Source organism: Rhinopithecus bieti, unplaced genomic scaffold (assembly GCF_001698545.2).
Source record: "Rhinopithecus bieti isolate Rb0 unplaced genomic scaffold, ASM169854v2 scaffold_21419, whole genome shotgun sequence".
NCBI lineage: Eukaryota > Metazoa > Chordata > Mammalia > Primates > Cercopithecidae > Rhinopithecus > Rhinopithecus bieti.
In genome coordinates this window covers 399,981-419,812 of record NW_016810280.1, presented here as the reverse complement: position 1 = coordinate 419,812, position 19,832 = coordinate 399,981, and the positions used below count along the sequence as shown (strand labels likewise).

The 19,832-nt window shown below is 35.2% G+C and overlaps 1 protein-coding gene across 1 annotated transcript in view; it reads right to left on the bottom strand.

The window, feature by feature from the left end:
- The window catches only part of EHBP1 (EH domain binding protein 1), a 349,810-nt gene that overhangs the window by 99,378 nt on the left and 230,600 nt on the right, over positions 1-19,832 (bottom strand). The window contains 5 exon segments of the mRNA XM_017891714.1: positions 1,591-2,493; positions 6,918-6,966; positions 7,886-7,925; positions 7,928-7,966; positions 7,969-8,062. Coding sequence (XP_017747203.1) covers positions 1,591-2,493; positions 6,918-6,966; positions 7,886-7,925; positions 7,928-7,966; positions 7,969-8,062 — 1,125 coding nt within the window.

Genomic DNA, 19,832 nt, shown 5'->3' with positions numbered 1-19,832 from the left:
GTTGCGGTGAGCCAAGATGGTGCCATTGCACTCCAGCCTGGGCAACAAGAGCAAAACTCTGTTTCAAAAAAAAAAAAAAATCAGAAGTTCTCCAATTTTTTGGTCTCAAAATCCCCATATATTCTTAAAAATTATTGAGGATCCCAAAAAACTCTTGCTTATATAGATTATATCCATTGACATTTGTCATTTTGATATTAAAACTGATACAATTTAAAATACTTATTTTTTTCATTTAGAAGTAGCCACAATTAACTCATTAGATGTTAACACATAATAGAAAATAATTACTTTAAAACAAAATTGAGAAGGATGGCATTATTTTACATATTTTACAAATCTCAATATAAAAGAAAGCAGCTGAATTCCTATATCTACTTTTATATTCAATCTGTTGAGATATCACAAATCATGTAACTTTCAGAAAATGCCATTATACTCTTGTGAGAGAATGAGTGTGATGAAGGCAAACAATGCCCTAGTATTATGAAAATAGCTTTAACTTTGGGTGTTCTCAGAGAGGGACTTGCAGAACTTCAGAAGCCCCCAAATCTGGCTTTGAGAACCATGTACTGTAACAATGCTTTTGATGGCACAGACGATAACTGTGCAGAAAAAAAAAAAAAGGAATACCAACAACTCTAAATCAAAAGTGATTCAGAAGAGTTGGATTCTAAATGTGAAAACTTTTAGGAATACCTTAATCAATTTATTTTGCCTAAAATTTCCTCCTTATGTATACATAAGAGTGTTAATATGATCAAATTATGCCTGAATAAGTCTAAAAGAGCTCTTTCAATAGATATAAAAATTCTGAGTGATAGGAAAACCAGGTATCATAATTTTATTGACAATGTTGTTCTTTTTTGTTGTGGTACATAAAATAATAGTATATCTTATAACTGACTGTACCAGAGATACAAGTAAAAACAGTAAACTATTAATATCATCAGTAAGAGAAAGGTTAAAACTGTACAATATTCCCTTCATGAGGAGAAATTTGGATGCTGCTGGGATATTTAACCACAAATAATGATGGGACTAAATAAACCAATTAAAATACCTAAGGAAAACGCTTTAAATGGGAAATATTTAATTTGGCATTATATATTTTTATAATGATGTTCTTATTAAATGGAATATTGAAACAACTTTGACTTATTTTATAGTAGAATATTGTTTTATAAGTAATATTTTATTTGAAAAGTTGACATTCTTTATCCTTCAATTTTTTTTTCATAGCCTTATTACACAATATCCTTCAATGTTGAAATTGGGATTTGTAGGCTTAAAATATTATATCATAAATCTTAAATATAAAGCAGGTATATTTCAGGCTTTTCTTTTCTTGAGACAGGGACTCGCTATGTTATCCAGGCTGGTTTCAAACTCCTAGGCCAAAGCAAACCTCTTTCCTCAGCCTCCCAAATAGTGGGGACTTTGGCGCACACTACTGGATGCCTCAGGAATTTTTACAATAGACATTACACTTCACCTTTAATCATTTGTAACATCTATGAATGCAAAAAGAAACAAAAACAGAGAATAACTAATTACTAAATATAGTATTCAGCATTCTAATTCACTTACCTGGACTATTTTTGATGAATGATCTGCATGATTTAAAGTGGTTCTATCAGCATCTGGATCAGACTCCGTCTGCCTCAGGGAAGCATGTTTTTTCTTTGCAAGGTCTAGATCTCTACTATATGAGTATCCAAGTTTAGAAGTAGGAGATAAACTCGTTTTTTTGATAGGCGATTCTGGATCTGATCTGCATTCTAAGGATCTGGAATTCTCTAATTTTTCTTTCTCCAAGTTACTACTGATGTCTAGAGTTTGAAGCTTTTGTTCATCTGTCTCCTCACAAATAAAGGGTGGAGACATATCCTTCTTCTTATCACTAACATATAAGTCACTCAATTCTAAAGTCTCAGCTTTCAATAGTCTCTTTTTGCCTAACAAAACCTGTGCTTGGGTTGAATCTGTATTGGAACATATTCCAGGGTCATCAGATCCTGAAGTCCTTCCAGAGCTCTGCTGAGACTTCTGGGGTTCTGTGTCACTTTTAGTCCTGCGACAGTAAGGAGAGGCTGTGCTTGGACTAAGGTGATCATCAGGAGTTTGATGCTCACTTTCTGACTCTCCAACCCCGCTATCATTAACGAATACAGAGTCATCCTGTGATAAGAAGTCTACTGCTCCGCTGATGGGCTGTTGTAGTTCAGGCTCCCGCTTCAGATCACTAAGCTCTGCGTAGAATTTTTCTTGATCAACAGAACTGTTTGTATCTGTTTCGTAGTTTCCAACTTTATATGTGCTTTTACTGCTGTTTTCCTCTATCTGAACGACATTTAGCTCTTGGCCACTGAAATGTGCCCTTATTTGATAGAGGTAAGTCATAACAGTCAGTTTATCAGGAATTGCTAATAATACCATATCAGAAGGTTCCAATAATCGGGAAATTCCTATGCTGGCAAATCCATCGTATGCCTTCAAAGGAAGGAAAAACAAAAGATATGTTGAACAGTTCACATAATTCATACATTTTTAAAAGACCACATTTTAATTGTTGTTGTTGTTGTTATCGGAGGGTACATGTTATCGACATTATGTCACATGAAAATAACAAATTTCCAAAAGTCAGACATGTGTAAAAGTGGGGGGAGAGGCAAGAGAAAAAAGTGTAATAAATAAGAATTAAAATATTTTTTCCAATAAAGGAAATAAGCAAAAATGAGAGTTAAATTTTTTAAAACTCTGAGAATGGAGTTTTAAGATAAGGAACTAACGTATAAAGAAACATTAGACTAATCCATATTGAGCTTTATCATTTCTATCAACCTCTCTTTTCCACGGTCATGTAATTGCAGTGTTTGTGAAGAAAAGCACAGCTAGGTAAGTCAAAAGAACTAACTACTAGATTACCTGATATAAAATACAAATAAATGCAATTTAAGTGTAGAAACAGAAACATTTTTTAAATGCTCAATTAAGACTGATTTTCATAATGAAAAGAGTGACTTCATTTTAATTCATTCGTTTTGGAAAGAATGAAATGTTCTGAGTACTACAACCTAGTTGAGAATGTAAGGCTGCATTGTATTATTTTTGTTAGCCTTTAAATGACTATGGCACATCAGGTTTTTCTAGTTTTGAATAATCAAAGCTGTTTCTCAATTTACAATTAATTATTACTATCCTGAACTAACCCTTGAAAATAGCATTGTGTTGCTAGGAAGCATTAAAAGTATGGCTAAAGGTTTAGATATACTCTCAGAGAAAGAAAGAACCCTCTAGATATATTCTTGCTCTGAGATGTAAAATGTTTACTCTTTTTAGGAACCTAGGATCATAATTCAAATTTTTTCTTAAAAGACATGTTAGGAAATTATGTAACAATTCAGAAGGAATCAGTCTTCTGCACTTACTTGTTAAAGTACATTTCTACGTTTGAATTTAATCTTTGTCTCATATTCTTGTAGTTTAACAAACATTAAGGAACAAGTAAGAAAGAAAATGAAAAATAAATTGTGATATTAAAACCTCTTCAATTTTCACAGCACTAGGCTTCATAATATAGGTACCTCAAAATATTTACTAGAGAGAATGACTCAGTTGGTGTGCATGTATAGGCTTGTTTGTTATTTTACATGTTTTAGGAAAATTGAAGTCATTTTCCTTTTCATGTGTCTTGACAACTTGACTGACAGGCATCAATAGCAGGCCATCAGGGAAAGCACCACAGGCAGTATTCTAAACATTCCCAAATTATCTAAAAACACTGACATATTGGTTAAGATCAGATGTCACAGGAAAATGCCTTTTTTTATTCAGCACTTTTTACAGACCCGGGAAAATGATTAGCTTCCTTGTGGGGAAACTCCTGCTGGTGTTTTGCTTCATGTAGCAATTCATTTTATATACACTAATTACACTAAAAAAAAAAAAATTAAAAACAAACTAGGCTTCTTGTAAGCAAGGTTTACGCTTTATAAAGGACTTTTCCCAAAGGTTAATCTCTTCTGCCCTGGTCAACTACCTACTGTTTTTTTACCTGTTTGTGTGTGGTGAAAAAAGAGGTCTTTCTAAGAAAATTATCTTATTCATTCCTACATGTTATTAAATTGGTAAGGAGGAGTTACTGCCAATTATGTTATGCATCTGTATAAAATTTAAGACACAGGCATTGTTTTCCTATGGTGCTTTAAGTTCATTCAGGGGCACATGGGGTTATTGGGAAGAACTGTGTGAAGCCAGAAGTACTCAATGTAGCTATCAGGTAAGAAGCAGCAAATGATGAAAGGAAAGACTATGTAAAAACAATTATTTATTGAATAATACAATGAATAGAATCATCAAAGATAAAGCCTTTCAAAAGCCATGATTGTCTGTACTGGAAGATCTAACTGAAAAAAAATTTTTAATGGGATGGTCTTCTGTATGGAGTAATATGTAAATCCAAAGTATGCTTACCATTACTAAGTTAATGAAAAGCTAATGTAAAGAAGTGTGACTTAAGCCTTAATGAGATTCCCCATATTCTTCACACATTTATAACGAGGTAAAATCAACAATATTTTCTTTTCAAAATTTTGAACAGTAAGTTGAAACATCCACTTTAAAAAATGGTTTATTTTATAATGCTCATGTCTGTATTTAAATGGCTTAGCATTTTGTTCAAATGTAAGAAAATGGAGGTAAAGCACTGCCATACCCAAAGATATAATTTAATTGTAATTAATGAAAAAGAAGCATTTCACTTTAATAGACACAGGCTCTCCAAAATTATACAAGAAATAATTCATGAGAACAATTTACTTTGTAACATGCCCATCCGAAGGGTGATTTCTGTAAGAAAACTATACTGATTTTTAAAGATTATCTTTTTTTGGTGGCATATTTCAATAGAAACTGCCAGGTTTTTATTGCTCTACGGCCAGCATTATGCATTTGCGAAAAAACAAGCATTTTTGATTGTTTGTTTGTTTTTGGACACAGGGTCTTGCTCTGTCAACCAGGCTAGAGAGCAGTGGCATGATCCTAGCTCACTGCAGCCTTGGGCTCCTGGGCTCCAGCGATTCTCCCACCTCATTCTCCCAAGTAGCTGGGACTACAGGTGCATGCCACCATGCTGAGCTAACATTTTCATTTTTTGTAGAGATGGGGTCTTGCTACATTCCCCAGGCTGAAGAAACAAAACCTTTTTGATGGCAATGCACATTCTTGGTTTCAGAGAGCAATACAAGTGAAAAATTGTTTTGATTTAAAGACTTGTTAATTGAACTTCTATCAAGGTTCTAAGACTTTGTATCACCAGTCATTTTAATTATTTAATTTAAAGTATGTTAAAAACTTTAGACCAGAGGCTATTAACCACTTTGTCTCATGAACCCTTTTGGCAATGGGTCCCTTCTCAGAATAATGTTTTTACATGGATAAAACATATAGAATCACAAAAGAAACCAATTATACTGAAAAATACACCTATGAAAGTATTACTTAAAATGAATTTGGGAAGTAGTAATATATGTGCTTTTTATAACTGCACTAATTAATTTGAAGAAGTTATAAGCTTAAAAGGTATTTGCAGATATCTGTAGCAACAACTATAGTATGACATGAAAATATCAAAAATATCTGTGATTTCTAAAGGTGACAAAGTTTCAGCCATGGCTAACACTATGGTGGTTTATTGCCTAAATTCATAGTTAAAGGAAATGCTAAATTTCAGTTGAGGAATTATGAAAGTAAAATATATTTTTTCCCTCAACCATGTACAAGAAAGAACACCCTGATTTCTACCCACAGATCACAGGTTAAGAACTCCCGTTCTAAGACAATAATAAATTTCATTAATTTTTCAGTTGACGAATTCAATTCAGTAGAAAAAACATTCAGTGCCTACTGTGTGCTGAGTTAGGTGCTTCCCTCCTTGCACACAGAACACACATACTGTGTGCTGGGGTAAAGAGATAAGTCAGCCTGTGGCCACAGTTAGCTGGTCCAGGGCTCCAGCAACTTAGCCTTACATAGATTGCCCTGAAGGCTGAAAGGATCCATATCCCCTTGCCCCATACCAGTTGGGAAGCTCTGATCTCAATACATTGATTAATTATGTGGGAAAATACAGTCATGTGTTGCTTAACAATGGGGATATGTGCTGAGAAATGCACTGTCAGGCGATTTTGTTGTGCAAACAGCACAGTGGGTACTTACACAAACCTAGATGGTACAGCCTACTACATACCTAGGCTATGCAGTATAGCTTATTGCTCCTAAGCTACAAAACTGCACAGCATATTCCTATACTGAATAGTGTAGGTAACTGTAACACAATGATAAGTATTTGTTCATCTGAACATAGAAAAGGTACAGTAAAAATAAAGTATTATAATCTTACGGTACATCACCATCTATGTGGTCTGTTTTTGACCAAAACGTTGTTATGCAGCGCATAATTGTATATGGTTTACCAGAAAATGAAAAGAACCAAGGTTTATATCTTTTTGCTTCTCAGAACCTAAGTATTCTCTCTTGCTTACCCATTAGGCTCTTCTTCTCATCCCCAACCAACATATTTTTCTAAACTTACATAACAGCTATGGCACAACAGTTTTGGGTGCATTTTTAAAAAGCCAAATCTTAGAATAAAAGCACTATGCTTTAACAAATATTCAACAGTTAAAAAGATAATTTGCATATTATAATATGATGCCAACCTGGCACTTATAGTCCTTAAAAGTTCACGATAAACCAGAGTAAACCATGTATCCTAATGTACTGCAGTAAGCAGACAACACTCTGTGAGTTGTAGTTATGACCTCATAAAACTGCCTCACTTTCTCCAAATTAATAAAGACCTGCAGAGAAGCCAAAATGGAAACTACGTATTTTTCTTGCGCATCAATTCTTACCTTTTTGTTGTTCTCTTTAATATCTTGAGGATTCAGAGACTTGTAGTCACTGAGGGAGAAAAAAGCACAGTGGGTACATACAGTATTTCATAAAAACAGTTGTTTTTAAAACAAACTGAATCTAAAAATTTGACATTCAATAATACTAAAGAGTAACTAGCAATTTCACAGCAATTCAATCAACAAAACTAATAGTGTGGAAAATTAAGGAAATAAATAAATAAATGAATAAAAACAGTGATTACACGTTTCACTGCCTGAAGCTTTCCATCTAAAAGAGAGGTTAAGGCAGGGGACCAAAGACTAGCCTTGACAACCAAATTTACCATGAGGTAATCCCTTGTTGTCAATGTAAAAATTACAGGCTTATTTGTCTCATCTCATTTTAACACTAACACAGTTTTCATAATAATTTGAAGTCAGTTCTTTGAGATTAAGGAGAAAAACCATTTTCTTTCTTTCTTTCTTTTTTTTTTTTTGAGACAGAGTTTTGCTCTTGTTGCCCAGGCTGGAGTGCAATGGCACAATCTTGGCTCACCGAAACCTCCGCCTCCCAGGTTCAAGAGATTCTCCTGCCTCAGCCTCCCGAATAGCTGGGATTACAGGCATGCACCACCACGCCTGGCTAATTTTGTATTTTTAGTAGAGACAGGGTTTCTCCCTGTCAGTCAGGCTGGTCTCGAACTCCTGACCTCAGGTGATTCCCCCCGCCTTGGCCTCCCAAAGTGCTGAGATTACAGGTGTGAGCCACCACGTCCAGCCACCATTTTCTTTAAAAAGAGAAAAGATTGTTTTAGGTATGAAAAGGAAAAGCTTTCTGACATACATCTCTCGAAAGCAAGAGGTGGGGGTAATAAAACAAATACAAATTATTTCAGGACATGTGCTAAGAAATTATTTTATGTTCTTTTAAAAAATGTCTATTATGTACAAAATATTCATAGGGAATGGAAAATGTTTCTACTTACATTAAATCTGGTCTAAAGTGGTGTAATATTGCACAAAAGATAAACCATTTCTCCACGATGTAGTAAAATTGGTGATTTTACTCCTCGATAGTTCTTTGTAACTTCTTTACACCATACAAGCAAAGACTGACTAGCATTTGGCTTTCGCCCCAAAACAGGACTTGGTATAGGGCTTGGCTAAAAAAAAATGAAAAGAGGAAAACATTAAAAGAATTTAATGGAAGATGAAAATTAACATTAATTGACCTAATCAGATCATTTGAACACTTTGATGTCAGTTTAGATCCTTCACAACTGTAAATTCACGACAACTGCAACCTCCAAGAGGGAGACATAAATCTTAAATTATCTCCAGTTTTAGCCCTTGGCATTTGCCTGACAAAGATGTAGATATGCAAGATTTTAAACTTATACATAAGAACAGGCCAGGAGCTTTACTGATGGAGAAACATCATGTTAAAGTTTTGAAATACTTAAGGCTAAATACCTATGTAACTTGCACGCCCTCAAAATTTCCCCCAAATGCAATCATGTACAAATATGGTTCCTTTTGACTAGGTTAAAATAATGTATTTCAAGGTCCAAATGTAACACAAATTTCTAGTAGTGGAGAGATTAAAATTATCATTAGTTTTAAAAATACACTACTCATATATGCATTTTAAGTAAACAGCACAATGATAACCATATTCAAACATGCTTCTTATATAAATTTAATGATGGCAAAACAGTTTTAGAGTTATTAGCAACAGGTGTTGGTGGCAACAGCACACAACAGTATGTATTTTGGATATGCTCAAAATATTTTCTAATTATCACTGAGAGCTACTTTTGAATACTAGGTGACTTAGTGGTGTGTGTGTTTTAAATCATAAGTATATACTTTTACCCTTGTTCATATACTTAAAACATCAATAATAACAACAAACCTAAGACTCTATAATAACAATTTTATTCTAAACTTTTATTATTATTAAAACCATGTCATTTTCTTTTACTGAATAACAACTGCATTTTGTGATGGTAACCTTATAGGCTAGTACAATTGGAAACTACAAAGAAAACTGTTAAATGTTTCTGGACTTTAAATCTTGCTATTAATTAAAAGTGCTAGCTATTATAAGAAAACTTACATATTAAATAGAGGTCCTCTAAAGCTAAATGAAAAGAGAACAAGTATTTACTCCTAATATCATTTAAGTTTAAAAAGCAAAGCATTCTTACTACACTGCTTACTTAAGAAAGATCAATGATGCCCCCACTTGACAAAAGCATGTTAGTACCAAACAATTAAAATCATCAACCCCACATAATTATGATTTATGCATTCACTGCTTCTGTGAGAAGACTACTAAGAAACACCACTAAAATAACTTCTCATTTTTTATTAACTGTCAGATTAACAAAATATTATGTAAACAACCATAAATCTAGCAAAGTACTGTTCCTTAAATGATCATCTCTACGAAGTCAATGCTGAAAAGCTCACAGGTCATAAAAATCAACAGTTTGGATCAATTCTACTTAATATAATGAAGTAGATAAAAGCAGAATCCCAATATACTAAATTTACTTTAGAAAAATAATAGCTAACTAGCAATCTAACATGTGTAAAAGTGAACTATTAAATATCTTTTCATGTAATGATCCACTGACTTTCAAATCCCTCTAGTCATTTAACCTGGGAGTAAAGTGAAGAGTGTTTTATGGATGAGTTAGGGGATCACTGAACTAGGTAGGCATAAACATTTTTTTTCCTTACACTTTCTATTGTTTAAAGAATTGTCTTTATTAAATTGTTTTTCTATATCAAATTATATTATTAAGGTATTGATTCACTTCAAGCATGGGTAATACATACATGGGCCAGATAATCTGTAACTATCATTACACTGATTCATTTCAATTATCAGTAGCATGTCCATAGGTAATATATAAATGACATTATCACTATATTATGATCTAGAATGGCTTTCTGTATGTAAGAACTAAAGAAAACATATTACATCATTATGATTACGACTGTATCTCTGTTTCTAAGAAGGCTCAATATGAAAAGGCTAGAAGAACTAAACCAAAATTTAAGTTGGTTCTAATACAAAAGCCTTGTATTAAGGGATGCTTATTGTACTTCCAACAAAAAGAAGTCATACGCAATTGAAGAAACTTTGATGAAACTACAACAAGCCCTATAAATGGTCATGGTGGTTTACAGAGAAAGAAAATCATAGAGCCATTGTTAAATGAAATCATCTACTCCAGAACTGATCTTTTACCTAATATTTTATAGAAAGCCATAAAGGAATTAACAATTAAATCATTTTGAAACCTTCAGTACATAATTGGATGAAACTGTTTGTTGTTACAGCTGGCTCTTGATTTTACAGTAGATGTGGCAGGTTACTTGACTTGTCTGTATCTCAGTTTCCTCATCTGTAAAGTGCAGATTATAATGGTACATATCTCATAGGGTTTAGTAACAAGATCTGCCTCACTCTCCCCATGTCCATTTCCTCTCTGATCTTAACTACTGCTCTCTCCCTTAAACACTCTGAACCATACTGACCTCTTAAGAAAAAAACAACTGATAATTTATTAAAATAGCTGATCTAAGCATCTGCAATGGTGACTTCAACCTCAACTCTTGGCTCAATACTGATCAAAGAAATCTATTTAACAATCTCAGAAGGACTGTGCAAGTCAATAAACTGTTTGCGCATGCTCTTCTGGGAGTGATTCCATGTCTTAGAACCTTTACCACAGCCGTTTTTCTTGTAGTGATTCTCAAAGTCTTGGTAGGCATCCCAACTGGTCCTTTCACTTTGAGATTCTTTTCCTTTGTGCCTCTGATCAAGTCAGCACACATGTTCTTAAGGGATTTTTATAGTGCAGCTGGTTAGGGGAATTCTAATTCAGTGAATCACCACCTCTGGTTCCACCAGTGTTTAAACTCATGGCTGTAATACAGTTTCCTAACCTACGTGTTCCTTGGAGAGAGCAAACAGCCATGAGTCAGGAGTAGGAGCCAATGGACTGTAGCTCCATCATGCCTGAAACCATATCTTCCTCAAAATGGAATCATATTAATCTCTTTGTTGTTCCTTGGATATCGCAGACGTGTTTCTACCTTGGGGCCTTTGCACAGATTGCTCCATTTGCTTGGTACTCTCTCAGATATCTGCATGGTTAACTCCAATGCAATCTTCTCCATTAGGCCTATTCTGACCATCCTACTTAATAATGCAATCTGGTCGGGCGTGGTGGTTCACACCTGTAATCCCAGCACTTTGGGAGGCCAAGGTGGGCAGATCATTAGGTCAGAAGTTCAAGATCGGCCTGGCCAGCATGGTGAAACCCTGTCTGTACTAAAAATACAAAAAATTAGCTGGGCATGGTGGCACATGTCTGTAGTCCCAGCTACTTGGGAGGCTGAGGCAGAAGAACTGCTTGAACCAGCAGGCAGAGGTTGCAGTGAGCCAAGATCGCGCCACTGTACTCCAGCCTGGGAGACAGAGTGAGACTCCATCTCAAAAAAAAAAAAGAAAAGAAAAAAAGCAATCCACCTCCATCACCCAGTTCCAATTCAGCACTCCTGAATCCACTTACCCTGCTCTATTTATTCCACGGACTTATCATCTTCTTAGAGTCCATATACTTTATTTATTATGCTTACTGGTTATTATCTGTCTGCTCTCACTAAATAAGATGTCCACGAAAGCAAAAATGTTAGTTTGTTTTATTTATTAACCTAAATCAAATGCCCAGAACAGTGCCTGGTAGAGCATAGGTACTCAGTAAATACTGTTATATGAAAAAAATGCATGTAAAACACCTAGAACAATGTATGGCAAACAGTACCATTCAGTTAATATGAATTGCAATTATTACCACCACCAATGCATTATCAGCAGGAATTTCTATTTTTTGAGGCTCTTCTAGAAATTTCAAAGGCCATGAATTTCAAGATCATAAAATGTTTTTTCCTTTTCTTCTTTCTTTCTTTCTTTTTTTTTCCCCCCAAACAAAGCTTTAACTAGAAAATAATCTTGACACCTAGATATTCTATGTGGAAAATATGGCACTTGCAATGCTTGGCAATGTATCTATTTCTATAGGGTGGGTGAAAAAAGAAGCTCTAAATGACTTTGTAATTTGTTGCTTTAAAGAAAGAAAGACACAAAAATCTGTCCATAAAAGGTAGAAATACACTTGCAAATATAATGAATTTTAATGCATTATTTCTGTTTAATATAGATTACATGTTAAAGGTAATAAAGCTACCTAGTTATTCTTCCTAACAATGGCAATAGCTTTCTTTCAGAAAACCTAGTCAAATAACTTGCAAATTTTCTTAAATTTTAATAAGAAATGTCAGTTCTATTTTTTCTGCTCTATCCCTCTAACTATAGTTTCCTTCTCTTTTGCTGTCTGCCCTTCTTCCACGGATACAGCCACGTATTCCTCTAGGCATTGCTCTAAATAGTTTTCTACCACACTTTGAGCTGATTCATTCCCAGGATTCCAACTATTACTTCCATGCAGATGATTCCCAAATATTTATAGTTCAAACTATCTCAAGTTGACATTTCCAGTTGGCTGTCCTTTCTACCATACAAAATTCAAACTCAGTATGTTCAAAACCATAATTGTAATCTTTCTTTACAACCTGCTCATTTTCACTGTGTTTGCAAATGATACAGCTATTGTCCCAATTGTTTAGATTTTTAATGTCAGAATCACCTTTGAATTCTTCCTTCATATATCATCTCTTACCAGTTAATTTACAGGCAGTTTTGCTCATATTTTGTAAGGTTTTTATAATCTATCTCCTTTTGCCTATTGCAAAATCTTCCTAATAGGTCTTCCTTCTTCCAAATCCCCCCTGAAACCAACCCATGTCATAGCATCGGTCTTCTTAAAGCACAGCTTAAAGTCTCTAATGGCTCTCAAGACCATACAAAATGATGTCAAAATACTTCTAAGCACTGAATCCCAAATCTTTCTCAATGTATTTACTCTCTAGCATTACTCACCATCCTTTAAAATCCCTATGCTTTCCTGCCTAAACCCCAGGTCTCCCATCTCCACCCAGTCTTGGATCATACACATCATCACCTCCACATGAAATATCTTCTGTCCCAAGCACAACTGCTGCAATTCCACTCTATCTTCAAACCTTCATGATTTAGTTCAAATGTCATCTCTTACACGAAATCTCCTCCCAATTCCCATTCAGTAGGAAGCCTTTTTCAGTGTTCCTTTGATTCTTTGTGTTCTTCCTGTAGCACTTAATAGATTTTCATTTTACTGTAACATATTCAGTTCTTCTCTCTACAAAAAGGCTTATTAATTTTTCATCAATTCATAAACTATATACTGAGCACCTATTATGTCCCACAAAGTTAAGACCTTTACACAGATAAGCTAATTTAATCCTCACAACTCCTTTGAGATAGCTGCTCTTACTTCCAATTTACAGTTGGAGAAAGTGAAGTTACTCAGGAAGCAGAGCAGTTCCTATACCAAGGAGTTCCCACTCCAAAGCCCGTGCTTTTAAACAATATGCATTTCACATTTCAAGATAATACTGCTGTACGACTTCAGCAGAAGTTGTAAATTTTTCAATACTAACAAACGTCTCAGTCAACTTCTTGTCGTTTTCAGAGGTTAGATCACTGGCCTCTGTATGTTTAATTAGTTGATTCAAAAGAAGCAATTAACCCAAACAATTTCAACTTCAAGAGTCTCTCTGTTAATAAACCTGTCCATTCTGTTTTATTTCAAATTACTGGCTATAACTAGAACAAGAGCTAATTAAGTCCAGTGCAATGAGACATAAACTAACATTGGTAAAATTGTAGCACATTTTTGTCTCAACTACTAATTCTTGGACATTTTCCCCAGTTATTGCAAATCATGGTTAAGGGAACTTTGAATATATCTAAGCATTTGGTGAACCCAAAAACTAGCAACAGTGAGAATGAGAACACTTAGACTTGTATTGGTCTTATTATTTTTTTTTTCAAAGTGTTTTCATTTAAATCACTTCACTTTATTCTCATGGTAAAACTGAAGTTAGGCTTTGTTATTCTACTACTAGAAAGATTGTGCCATAATTAAATTTTTTTTTTTTTTAATCTTCTACAAAACATCAACCGACTCTCTCCAAGCCAAGACACGAAGAGACAGGAAAACTAGAGAGCAAGTGAAACTCTCTGCTGTTTTTATAATGGTAGTCTAGAAGAGTGAGTTGAGAGGTACCGTTGCACTTTTGGTGGGCTCCCAAATAGCAATATGGGCCTCATCCCCTTCCCCCAAAAGTAGAAACAGTAAAATAAAAAGGTAAAAGGAAAAAATAATAACATAGTAACTAAGCATATAATAGAGAGGATCAGCAAAGCCAAAGCTGCTGCTTTGAAAAGACTAAGTAAATTAAACCTGTAGTGTGAGTGACCAAGAAAGAAAGAGTGAAGCAAATTCCTAGGAAAGTATAGCTTACTGCAATAGACACAAGAAGAAATAGAAAACCCAGAGAGTTCTATAACTGTTAAAGAAATTGAGTTTGTAATTAAAAACCTTCCCACAAAGAATATTCCAGTTGGCTTCACTGATAAGTTCCACCAAACATTCATTCAAGGAAAAAGTATCTCCAATATTACGCAAATTATAGAAAACTGGAAAAATGAGATTACTCTCTATCTCATTTCATGGGCCTTTATACCAAAACTCAAAAGGCAAAGGCAAAATTAAAGAAAACTCTCATGAATATAGGGGCAAAGTTTTAATGAAAATATTAGTAATTTATTAAAAAAGGATAACACATCTTGAACAAATTAGACTTATCCCAAGAGCACATACTTGGCTTATATCTACTGAGGTAACTTGACCAATTAACAGATTTGGAGGAAAGATATATAATATAATCATCTAAACAGATTCAGAAGAACATTTAATAAAATAATGTTCATTTATATTCTAAAAAATAGTCTTAGCAACCTGTAATATAGAATCTTCTTTAACTTGTTAAAAAGGCCACAGCAAATATTGCAAGGGTGAAATATTTGAGATTGAGCATCTGTCACCACTTTTATTCAACATTGTCCCAGCTGGTACATTAAGGTCAGAAAAAGACATTAAGGTAAACATATTAAAAAAGAAACAAAATTGTAAAGCATTATTTACAAATAATATAATTGAGTATGTAGAACATCCACAAGAAGTTACAACTTATTAGAGTTAATAAGAGAATTTAGCAAGATGTTGGATACAAAATCAATGTACAAAACCAACTGTATTCCTATAAACTAATAAAAACAGAAACTAAAAATTTGAAAACCATCCATAGTGGCATAAAAATGTCAAGTACTTGGCACAAATCCAAAAACAATATACGACTGCTATAAAAAAAACTATCAAGATTTACTGCAAAAAAGTAAAGAGATGGAGATCTATCTATCTATCTATCTATCTATCTATCTATCTATCTATCTATATTTTTTTGAGACAGAGTCTCGCTCTGTCGCCCAGGCTGGAGTGCACTGGCACGATCTCAGCTAACTACAACCTCTGTCTCCCGGGTTCAAGCGATTCTCCTGCCTCAGCCTCCCACGTAGCTGGGACTACAGGCACGCACCACCATGTCTGGCTAATTTTTTGTATTTTTAGTAGACAGGGTTTCACCACGTTGGCCAGGATGGTCTCCATCTCTTGACCTCGTGATCCACCCGCCTTGGCCTCCCAAAGTGCTGGGATTACATGCGTGAGCCACTGTGCCCGGCCAAGATGGAAATATTTATTCATGGCTTAGAAGACTCAATTTTGTGTAATGATATCAATTATTTTTCCAGGGAGAAATGGCTAACCAACAGAAAGGGTTAACTAAACTCTTTCTCCATGAAGAAATGCTCTCAAGTTTACCTTCTTCTAACATGAATTCCATGGAAATATATTGGATTATGCTAAAAGTGAGAAGTCAGCTGTGTTACCAGGCAACATTATTTACTGTAAAACTGACCCCAGCTTGGTGAACTGCATCTAACTTGAAGGCCTATGAATAAACTATATATCCCTATTGAAAAACAAAGTCTGCAGCTTCCCTATGCTTAGTGTGATTCATGTAACCAAGCATGTCCCTTGGGAATCTGACAGTTGTGTGTGTGGGCTGCTACAAGATCCTGTGTTTTATAAGGTAGAGTGGTCCACATTTACCCACCTGATCTTTCACCTAAGAACTGACATGAGGAACTAAAATATGGCCTAGCATACCTGATGCTCTAATGCTAATATGCTATGTTTCCTGTCCTGAAAGTTAAGTAAACCTGGTACCAAATTAATTGTATATATTTTCCATCAAAAAGGGGTTTGTAGCTAGAATATACAAAGAACATCCACAAATTAGTAAGAAAATGAAAGTTAATCAATATAAAAAGGGGCAAAAATTGAATGTACACTTTATAAAAGAAGAAATCCAAATATTCAGTAAATGTGAAAACTTGCTCCATCACACCAGTATTCAGAGAATTACACAAGGTACTACTGCACACTTCTCCCCAGAAAGGCTGAAATTTTAAGAAGTCTCTTGAGATTAAATTTTAATGAAATTAAAAATACCAAGTATTGGCAAGGATGTGGAGCAAAGGGAGCTTTCTTACAGGGCTGATGAAAAAAGTTTGGCATCATCTATTATGCTAAAATTGAAAATGTGCATATCCTATGACCCAGCAATTCCTAGGTTTATATCCTATAGAAATGCATGCTTATACAGCACAGAACAGAATACATATGCAAAAATGTTCACAGCAGCACTTTAAAATTTTCCAAATCTGAAAATAATGTAAATGCTCAGCAACAATAAAATGGATTTAAACATTTTGATCTATTCAGATAGTGAAATACTAGAGACACACACAAAAGAAATACATCCTAAAACATAATATTGAACAAAAGAAAACAGGTACAAACATGTATATATGAGTCCATTTATATATATTTAAAACCAGTCAAAAGTAAACTACATTGTTCAGGGGGGTCATACTTAAAACAATAAAGCCAAGAGCAAACTGATTACTATCAAATCATGATACCAAAAGAATAGGAACTTTGCCAACATTTCAGAAACTAACCCACTTTTGTGCTTCTCTCTTATCCCAATCTCTTTCCTCTTCCCTATAATTGGTGGTTATATTAACAAATGTTATTTTTCAATATTGTGTAATCAAATGTGACAACATTTGGAAGATCTGCATGAGTACGGGAATCAATGTTTTCCGAATAAATAATGCATGATGTTACGAAATCACACATCAATAAAAGATGCAGTTGAAAATGCCACATACGCCAATGTATGGTTTGATTCCACATTGAAACTAACTTAAGAAACTATCATTTGTGAGTTTTGGTGTAGTATCAAAAATTATAATCTCCAATCATTTGAGAATTATTTAAATTCTCTTTAACATTATATATTTGATAAGGTCAAATTTTCTTCACAGAGTACAACCAAAACACATTACAACATATTGAATGCAGAAAGCTGTTTTCAATTAAGCCAGATATTAGACACTGGCAAAAAAGGTCAGGAGATCGAGACCATCCTGGCTAACACGGTGAAACCCCGTCTCTACTAAAAAATACAAAAATCTAGCCGGGCGAGGTGGCGGGCGCCTGTAGTCCCAGCTACTCGGGAGGCTGAGCCAGGAGAATGGCGTAAACCCGGGAGGCGGAGCTTGCAGTGAGCTGAGATCTGGCCACTGCACTCCAGCCCGGGCGACAGAGCGAGACTCCGTCTCAAAAAAAAAAAAAAAAAAATGAAAACAATGTTGGTCTTCTCAATAAACTGTTTTGTTTTGAAAATACAGTCGTTTTCATGAAAATACTACATTATTTATGTTAATATGTGATATAATAGTTTGATATAACTTTAAATAAATTAATAAAATTTAAAACTTCTCTCTTAATTTCTAATACTGTAAATAGCAATAGGTATAACTCACATAAACAGAAGTTATTTGGGCTCCTCGATAATTTTTAATTTCTTTTTATTGTAGTAAAATACACATAATATTTACCATCTTAACCATTTTTTTTTTTTTTTGAGATGGAGTCTCACTCTGTCACCCAGGTTGGAGTGCAGTGGCACCACTGGCTCACTGCAACCTCCCTTTCCTGGGTTCAAGTGATTCTCCTTCCTCAGCCTCCCACGTAGCTGGGATTACAGGCTCATGCCATCATGCCCAGCTAATTTTTGTATTCTTAGTAGAGACAGGATTCCACCACATTGCCCAGGCTGGTCTCAAACTCCTGATCTCAAGTGATTCACCCTCCTCGACCTCCCAAAGTGCTGAGATTACAGGTGTGAGCCCCATGCCCAGTCCTTAACCTTTTTTTTTTTTTTTTTTTTGAGATGGAATCTTGCTCTGTTGCCCAGGCTGGAGTGCAGTGGCCGGATCTCAGCTCACTGCAAGCTCCGTCTCCCGGGTTTACGCCATTCTCCTGCCTCAGCCTCCCGAGTAGACAGGACTGCAGGTGCCCGCCACCTCGCCCGGCTAGTTTTCTTTTTGTATTTTTTAGTAGAGACGGGGTTTCACCATGTTAGCCAGGATAGTCTCGATCTCCTGACCTCGTGATCCGCCCGTCTCGGCCTCCCTAAGTGCTGGGATTACAGGCTTGAGCCACCGTGCCCGGCCATTTAACCATTTTTAAGTATGCAGTTAATAGTGTTAGTATATTCCATTGTTTTGAAACAGATCTTCAGAACTTTCTGATTTTGTAAAACTGAAACTCAATCTCCCTTAAACAACTCTCCTTTAATCCTCCTTCTGGCCCCTAGTAACCGTCATCCTATTTTCTGTTTCTGTGAACTTGATGATTTCATATACGTGAATTCATAAGTATTTGTCTTTTTGTGATAAATTCATTTCATTTAGCATTATGTCCTCAAGATTCATCCATGTCATAGCATGTGACAAGATTTCCGTCCTTTTCCAGGCTGAATAATATTCCACTGCAGATATATACCATATTTTGTTTCTCCATTCATCCATCAATGGACATTCAGAATGCTTCCACCTTTTGGATTTTGTGAATACTGCTGCCATAAACATGGGTGTGCAAATATCTCTTCTAGCCTGTTTTCAATTATTTTGAGTATAGAGTAGTCTTCCTTTCTCTGTGGGAATATGTTCTTTTTTTTTTTTTAGATGCCGTCTTGCTCTGTCACCCAGGCTGGAGTATAGTGGCATAATCTCAGCTCACTGCAACCTCCATCTCCCGGGATCAAGCAATTCTCCTTCCTTACTCACCCAAGTAGCTGGGATCACAGGTGCATATCACCATGCCTGGGTAATTTTTCTATTTTTAGTAGAGATGGGATTTCACCATTTTGGCCAGGCTGGTCTTGAACTCCTGACCAACTGACCCTCCCACCTTGGTCTCCCAAAGTGCTGGGATTACAGGTGTGAGCCACTGCACCTGGCAGGAATATGTTCTAAGACCCCCAGGGGACACTTGAAACTGTGGATAGTATTGAGCTCTCTATATATCATACTTTGCTTTTTCAATTGGATAGCTGAGACGTTATCCCAACAGCCACTACTAAGTGACTAACAGGTGGCATATACAGCATGGATAAATTGGACAAGGAGATGATTCACATCCTGCGTGGAAGAAGAGGGATGCTGTGCGATTTCATCACATTACTTAGAATGAGGCACAATTTAAAACTTATGAATTATTTCTGGAATTTTCCATTTAATATTTTTGGATAATGGTTGACTATGGGCAACTAAAACTTCAGAAAGTGAAGCCACAAATAATGGGGTGGGGTGCTACTGTATACTCAGAAGTGAGATTGCCAAATCATATGGTAGCTCTATTTTTAATTTTTTTGAGGAATCATGACACTGTTTTCCACAGCACTGTATCATTTTAAATTCACACCATCAGTGCA